The 8,680-nt window shown below is 47.6% G+C and overlaps 1 protein-coding gene across 2 annotated transcripts in view; it reads right to left on the reverse strand.

Annotated features, from left to right (window-relative positions):
* Nucleotides 1-7,706, reverse strand: part of LOC142563670 (saccharopine dehydrogenase-like oxidoreductase) — a 63,429-nt gene extending 55,723 nt beyond the window's left edge. For both annotated transcript variants that reach the window (XM_075674258.1, XM_075674257.1), the window contains exon 1: nt 7,544-7,706. In XM_075674258.1, the coding sequence (XP_075530373.1) occupies nt 7,544-7,691 (148 nt within the window). In that variant the 5' untranslated portion in view covers nt 7,692-7,706. The remainder of the gene's footprint in view (nt 1-7,543) is intronic.
* Nucleotides 7,707-8,680: the final 974 nt, after the last annotated feature.

Raw genomic sequence — 8,680 nt, forward strand, 5'->3', positions numbered from 1 at the left:
ACAGTTTACTACCGAAACAAAAGAAAAAAAAGAACGAAGCACGGAGCGGTTGTTTTGTCACAGCTGCGCGGAATCGGCGTTGAAAAGCACGGGAACTGCGGCGATCCAGCACCGTGTATATCCAGAGTCCGACTTATCCACGCGCTCCTGTGAACCTACAGCAATAATATTTTTGTTCACATTATTTGTCTAGCCTGCATGGTGCAGAGGGCGGTGTCGAGAGAGGGAAAGAAGTATGCGCTTTTCTTGTGTGCATACAGGATTAACGTTTGTCGTGTCTTTTTTCTTTTTCTTTTTTAAACACTCACGTAGCCTAGCATGTACTGATGGTACTGATGTGCTGGTAATCTGATCCGCGTTGGGTACACAACATTGCACGTAAGTGTATGGCACATGTATCGTGATCTCTGAATACACTTGAAGCATGTCAGGCAATGCGTGATATCGACAGATTTCATTCCCTTCTGTTGTTGTCTCTATCGCTTCATCTGCTCTTCCTTGGAAATACCCGGCGGGTTAACGCGGAAAGCATGAATAAAAGAAATCATTTGTGGTATGTTCGCGCCACCTCGCACAATAATGAATAAGGAACGCGCCAACACACTAATGGGCGATGGTGGCACTGCAGCCTGCCTCGATCAAAAATCAAAAATCTGATCGGTCTACAACTTTTCCAAATTAAGAACTGTTGCGCAACAGTGATCTTTCTTCTTTTTTTTCTTTGCGGCGAATCTGTTTTACAATGTCGGCGTTTCCCAGGAATCGACGTGATCATGCTGCTGCTTGCTACCCAATTGTTTGCCGCGAACCGCCACGTCTGTGAGGTCATCGAGCTCGCCGGTCCACTGACTCGCACCGAACGCGAGGTTTCAATTAACTTGTCACTTGTTTTAGCGGCGCACAGACACGATCCTTCCCACGTGATGTAGCGCGCTCAACGCTTGCCTGTTCGTAATGTCCCGAAAGAGGTCAGTTGCCCTTTTTAAGGGGTCTAATAATAAGAGGCACGCGCGGTTTCTTTTTCTTTTTTTTTGCTCGTTTTCTCATTTCAACAGTACATCGGAATGCAGTCGGCTCGGCCGGAACCCGAGCCTGCTACGTAGTTCCCGTTAGCAGAACGCCAGAGTCCTTGATGTACTGCGTCGATTACATGGCGGAAAGTAGCCAAATAATAACTCGTAGCGCTAGCAGTTATTTGGCTACTATCGGCGACGATCTACTATGTGGCTGTTTGGCGACGAGAGTGTCTGTGAGCCGCTAAAGCAAGTGGAAACTTAATCGAAACCCCGCGTTCCGCGGAATCCATTGACCGCGGCGAGCTAGATCATCTCACAGGCGAGGCGGTTTGCGGCGAACGATTAGGTAGCAAGCAGTAGCGTGAACTTGTGCATTCCTGTGAAACGCAGACATTGTAAAACAGATTAGCCACAACTAAAACAGAAAGATAACTAAATAATAATAATGAAAATAATAGGGAGCCGGAAAATAAAAGTGTGGTAGTGGTCATGAGAAGGAGATGCGCCCTGCGATGGATTTAGTGCTTAGGGGTTTCGGGTCCTATTTTTCGCAAAGCACGGCGTACTTCTTTGGGTGTTTATTTACAACCTGAATTTGTTTCTCGGCGAATGTATGTTTCTCGACCACGTTGCGCCGACCTCTTTGGGTAGAACATTTTTCGCGCCCAGCTTAGAGCTTTCTTTCAGGTTTATTTTTCTTTGTGTGTGAATATCTGTTTCAAATAATCAAACCGTCCCTCAATCAACCGATCGATCGATCGATCGATCGATCGATCAATCAATCAATCAATCAATCAATCAATCAAAATTTTTTTATTGATTGATAAGGAAGTGCACTGGACCAGAAGCATGAATAAGCTCGACGAAGTCCTCGCCCCTTACAAGTTGCGGAATACGACAAGGTGATGACCCGTCATATACAAAGAACTATGCGATATTTTCGCAGCATTACACAGTATCGAGTAATGCAGAAGCAAAGTGACAAACGCCAAAAAAAGCTGAATTGAGCACAAGCATCAAATGGCACCAACAGTATACCAGCTGAGTTCAACAAAAACTGAGACAAGATAAGCTAGATAGCGATCTAGCGCGAGCTAGAGAGCAAGATAGCGACCGTAGGGTAGTAGACAAATATTGTTCCTCATAAGATCTTCCAGGGGCAGGTACGAACTAGCCTGGAGAACGCTGGTATTTCCTCGAAGCTTTTCAGGGTGAAATGTATAACCAATACCAAATGTAACGAAAGCTTTGTAACGCAATGTCAGCTTATAGTTGTACAAACAGAACACAAGGTGACTTTCATAATTTGAAGAAAAAAGTGTTTCTGAGGCCTTCGTCCTTCAGTGCGCATAAGATAGGATGATGATGATGACGATGATGATGACGACGATGACGACGACGACGACGATGATGATGATGATGATGATGCAACGTACAGCTCTCTTTTGTAGCAAATGTAACGCACAAATTTATCACACCAGCTGTGATACACCCCATGCTGCAGTACGGCGTGCGAGATACGACCAAAGCATTGTATAGCATAATTTTCATCTTAGTCTACATAGATAGTCAACATGCTCATTCCAAGTAAAGTGCTCTGAGATATGCAGTTCACAAGAATTTTGACGGAGTCCACCATCTCTGACTTCTGCGATCCGAGAAATAGATTCTCCAGCTTTGTCAACGTTTTACCTTTAAATGTGTACAAAATTACTTGTGTTTTCTACAGGTCATTCTTAAACATTTTGCCGCGGCTCAGACTTGTATATCAGACATTGTCTTGTTAGCCTCTTTTTCGATATCTGCTTCTAAGTTATCAGCGATTACATCTTTCGTGTTATCAGGGTGGCCGGTGTCAATACGGTGAACGACTTCGGACGCCCGGCCCAAGGATGCTTGGTCAATGTCAAATGAGGCACGAAAACGCTAGAGGAGCTTGATGATTTCGGTGTGCCTTGCAGGTGTCAGTTCTGCGTCGACGGCACAAATCGGAAGTGATTCCGTATCACCAAACATGGTGGCCGGGAGAAAGCAATCGAAAGCTTTAGAGGTACCCAGGCACTCACCGCGGAGTAGGGATGACAGGCAGGCGGACGGATTGCACACGTAAAGGGAAGCAGAAGCGTCGCAAAAAGTGACGACAGCAAACGGAAGCAGAAAGTTCCGGCGGCGCGCACAAGTGGCCGACGGCGTAAACAGAACAGATGAGTTCGCAGCAAAGCTACACAACACAGGAACCAGAGCGGCGGAGAATGGTGCGATATCGATGTCAGAGGCGGCAACAACCTTAGAAGAATAATGGTCGTCAGGGTCAAAACACGGCACTGATAACGTAAGCTCGCAACGAGCGCAGTCGATAAGAGCTTGAGTGACAGATAGGAAATTCCATCCAAGAATAACGTCGTGCGAGGAACGAGGTAGGATGACAAATTCGATAACATGCATAACGCTTTGAATGACAACCCGCGCTGCGCACAACGCTGAAGGCTGAATGCGATGCGAGGTTGCCGTACGCAGAGAAAAAGAGGCAAGGGGAATGGTCACTTTGTTCAAATTTCGGCAGAGCTTCTCACTAATAATGGAAACGGCGGCTCCGGTGTCGATAAGTGCGTGTATGGTGACGCCGTCTACGGACAGGTCAATTTCGTTCGTCGGTGCAGAATGAGGCCTTGAAATGTTCGACGTAAACGCAGTTCTTGCCTCCTGGAACTGCGATTGTTAGTTTTCCTCTCGGCCTGGGCTGGGTGGCGAACCATCGGGAAATGGATCGGCGACGTGGGGAAGGCGACCGGCGTGAATCGAAGGGGAGGCGACTGTAAGACGAGTCCGGAGGAAGGATAGATTGGTCCTGACGCGGAAGTCGAGCAGGCCTGTAGCTTGAGGCTCCCCCACTGTCAGGTAAACGGGGGCTGCGACTGCGGCAGAATCGTGCTACGTGGCCCGGAAAATGGCAGGAATAACATATTGGACGGCTATCAGGTGTTCGCCACAGGTTGACGACAGGGGTTCCAGCGGCCGAGTAAGGGACTGCAATCGGACGCGAAGGTGGAGGCGGCACATGGAAGGTGCCGGTGGCCCGGTAGGCATCAGGAGCCGGAGGAGCGTAAGGCCGGGCGACAACGTCAGCGTACGTATGCGGTCCAGCTGCAGGCTGTGGAGGAGGGGCAGCTGGCAGCGCAGCGGCAACTTGCGTCTGAACGACATGAAGAAGCGAATGAGCCAGGGTATACTCGACGGCTCTGGTGCGCTATTCGCCAGAGAGAGTTGACGCGCGACTTCCTGATGGATGAACTGCTTTATCTCAGGCATTGAAGCAGAGACGTCGCAGCGTCGCGACCAAAATCCAACGGAGATAGATCCGCAGTGTCCTGTTGAGCAGCGCGTGTTGATGCACGCTGCTTGTGCAGCTCGTCGTACTGCTGACAAAGCTGCATGACCTCGGCAATCGTCCGGGGACTCTTCGCGACGAGCATCTGGAAGGCATGGTCATCGATGCCTTTCATGACGTGTTTGATCTCGTCAGCTTCGTCCATAGATGAGTTGACGCGCTTACACTGGTGAAGGTCTCGTCCTGGCGTTGAGCTCGACCACGCAAGCGCTGCTCAGCGCGAAGCCGGCGAACGGCGGGACGGCCGAAGACCTCTGCCAAAGTTGTCGTGAAAGCCGACCAGGTGATAAAATTGGCTTCATGATTGCGGAACTATAGGCTGGCCACGTCAGTCAAGTAAAATATGACATTTGTGAGCTTGGTGGGGTCGTCCCACTTATTATAGGCGCTTACACGGTCATATTCGGCGAGCCAGTCTTCCACGTCGTGGTCGTCTGTGCCGCTAAATATAGCCGGATCGCGCTGGCGCATGACGCCAGAGCAGACGATGGCCGGGGGCACGGGAGTAGTAGCCTGGGACGGTCCCGGTTCATCCATTGCAACAGCTAATGGTAGCGCCCGACTGCGGAGTTCCAGGATGTCCAGCAGCTCCACCAAATGCAACGGGGGTGTTCGCCTAGCAGCACTAGTTCTAGATTGCAGCGGTAGGCTGAAACAGGTCGGCGCTATATCGAAACGGGTTTGGTTTGGTGCCTGTAGTTATAGCAAAACCCACTACGGGGGATTGGCCATGAATTGGCGAAACGGGGAAGCAAGCGCTCCTCGTCGTCTTCTTCTCATTAACTAGCACCATGCCCACTGCCAGTGCCTTCAGTATCTTCAGGATTTTGACGGAAGGAAGGAAGGAAATCAACTTTATTCAGGTCCTGCAGGCCACGAGAGCTTTGGGCTCTCATGGAGTGGGCGTCTCCCACGACGGAACCGGGAGGTTGAGTTTCCTGGCGGCGTCGTGGACCTGCTGGACGGCCCAGAGTTGGGGAGCGAGTTCTTCGCTTCGGATTGCTTCTTCAAACTTGCGCTTGTCCTGTTCGTAGTTTACGTGAGCTTGCGAGCACGGCCAGAGTAAATGATATACGTTAAGGGATGTGTTGCAATTGGTGCAATGAGACTTATCGTAGAGCTCAGGCATGTAATGGTGTAATCTGTTTTGAGTGGGGTATGTGTCTGTTTGTAGCATTCTGAGTGTAACCCCTTGAGCTCGAGTGAGCGTGCGGTGTGGCTTGCTATACTGTCTGCGTTGTAGATAGTAGTGTTTAGTGATTTCATTGTATGTAGTGGGCGCGTCCTTATTCTCCGAGTGGTTGGGTGAAGCCGCGCGGTCTGTAAGCGCGCGCGCAGCCTCGTGTGCCGCCTCGTTAAGGTTGGGGACGTCGCCGATCTTTGGTCCTAAGTGTGCCGGGAACCAGTATATGAAGTGGTTCTTAATCTCTTTCTTTGAAACAGTTCTGAGAGCCTGTGCGCAGACCCATAGCCGCTATCAGAGCTTTCCAAAAGAGATTTTGACGGAGTCCATCATCTCTGACTTGTGTGATCCGAGAAATAGATTTTCCAGCTTTGTCAGCGTTTTACCTTTAAGCGTGTACAAAATTACTTGTGTTTTCTAGAGGTCATTTTTAAACATTTTGCCGCAGCGCAGATTTATATATGACATTGTCTTGTTAGCCTTTTTTTTCGATATCTGCTTCTACGTTATCAGCGATTATATCTTTCGTGTTATCAGAGTATAAACAAATGTGACATTATCCGTGCAGCGCACGATGTCACTTATGCAAACCAATAATCACAGTTGCCCTAAAATGCTTAATTGCGGCACACCAGCGATGACTGGCTGCTTCGCAGATGTCGCGTTATCGGTATCTACGAATTGCGTCCTGTTTGAAAGATAAGATTTAAGAAAGCCAAGGGCACTTCCGCGCACACCGTATTTATCTAATTTGTTAAAAAGGATGGAATTGTGAAATAATTCAAAACCCCCACAGAAATCGAATGTTAACGCCTAATGCCCAGATGGCTACAACAGAACGCATCTAATTTTTTTTTTTTTTTGAGCCAGGAGGGCCATTTCAGTTGAACGGTGCTTCCTAAAACCGCGTTAAAATTTCGAAGGAATTTGTGGCGATTAGAGAATGACAGCAATCAGATTTGCATTATTTTGTCAATACCTTTAGAATAAATGGGATTACAGAAACAGGCCGATAATTGTTTAGTGTAGTCTTATCGTCGCGCCTAAAAACGGGAACAACGCGGACCATCTGTAATTTTCGCGAGAAATGTATCTGGCGACAATATCATGTTATAAATGTATGTGAGGACAGTGCTTATAACATCTGGCGCATACTTTAAAGGACGAATCCAGATTCCGCTGCTGTCCAGGGACTCGTTTTTTTCCTGCAGCTCTGTCACAAGAGAAAAATTTCAGAAGAACTAGTTGCGGCGAGCACAAGACGTGCTTCATTCTTTTATTCACTGAGGAATTCAGCGTAGCCGTCGAGGTACTGGTGGGGTTTAGGGCGAACTCGATCGTTAAACGCGAATGGCGTTTCATCTCCATAAAACCGCTGACTATTTAAGTAGAAATTATCTGGAATAGCTGTATTGTCAGTACACTGCAGAAGTGCATTAAGTTCATCCTAAATTACACCACTTCGTTCACCAGGAGAATCACTAAACATACCTAAAAAAATAAGCATCATTTGCGGGCCTAAGATTATTCCTCAAAGTGTTTCTGAATTATTAATAATCTTTGAGTAAAGCGTCTTCTCGAAATTTTAAAGATTTTGAATGCAAAGCATGTCTGTTTAATCACATCCATAAGCTTAGGAGTCCGCCGGTATACCCGTGGTTTAGATGGTCTAGATTTTTTTTTGTTTTTTGTTTTTACGGGAAATGAACATTATATAATGTTTTGAAAATATTTGTGAAGGCTGAATATGTTGAGTCACTGTCCTGGGCTCGGGAAACGCAGTTTCGAATATTCGAATATTCGCATACCCCCCCCCCCCCCAAAAAAAAAAAATGTAAAGCTAACTTTTTCAAAGCATGGCCTTCACCTACCGCGGCTCCTTGTATAGAAATACATGTATAGGCTTTCTTTCTTTATCCTTCAAAGGAAAGTAAACAGGCCGTGTTTCCTGCTTACCGTAATGGAAGCGCGAGCCTCTGTTCGAGTAGCCGAAATTCCACGCACCCAAAGACCACGACGCAGAAGAGGTGACATCCGAACACACGCCGGCTGCTGCCGAGCCCGACCTTGCGCCCGCGCGCAGCCCACTTAATTGCAAAAGCATTCTCGAACCACGGGCACCATCAAGGCAGGAGACGCCCGGCTAACGCTGCGGCGATAAGGGGAGACGCCGCGTCCATAAATACGCCAGCAATTGGACAAGCGCGTTAAGCGAGCCATATGGCAAGGCTTTGCGCTTACAGTGTAACTATTTTGGAAACAAGCGCGCAGCGCTACAGCGCTAACAATGAACACGAATTCTCTGAACTGGCGCTACACTCTCACGGCACCCCCAACTGAACTAGGTCAGTAAGTGCAGCCAAATCGAGGACAGCTACAGAGAGCGGCATAAGGAAAGGTCACGCGGAGATAACGTAAGCTGACACGCTCTGGCGCGGGAGATTAAATGGAGGAGCGGCAGCAGGACCTTCGGTGGCAGTTTTCTGCCCAACAAACTGATATATTTGCGCACAAGAAGACGGTGATAAACTTCTAGACGAATAAGCTATAGATATAGCTGGACTTATTATTCAACTTAAATCTTCTTTTAAACAACGCCAGGAGTTAAAAGTTGATCGATCCCAATCCCTCGTCTATACGTTGTCTTATGTAGGGAGTCTATTTTCTTAGGCTGTACAGACATTTTTTAAATAAAGAAGGCTAGGATTGTAGCGAATCAGGTGTTATTTCGTATGAGTTCCATAGTAGGCATATTTTGGGGCTAATAACCTGAGTTTCAGAACACTATTAAATGAAAGCTAGTTAACACTTTCTTTATGGCAGCCTCAGGGGCAGTTTGTATGGCATATCTGGAGGTAGTGTCACATTTTATTGCTAACCCAGTCTTTAAGGATGTTGAAAATCGCAACTGAGAAATTCCCTGACGATTACGATACTCCCTAAGCGAAGTTTGAGCACAGCTTGTTGCGGCTCGGGGTTGCGTTTAGGCTAGGGATCCTCTATGCACATTGAGCGGTGCCTCCGGGAATAGGAGCGAAGGAAAAAGGTTTATTTTACACTATCTACACTGCCTCCAAATACAAAAGCCCAGTC

This window comes from Dermacentor variabilis, chromosome 11, assembly GCF_050947875.1.
Source record: "Dermacentor variabilis isolate Ectoservices chromosome 11, ASM5094787v1, whole genome shotgun sequence".
Lineage (NCBI taxonomy): Eukaryota > Metazoa > Arthropoda > Arachnida > Ixodida > Ixodidae > Dermacentor > Dermacentor variabilis.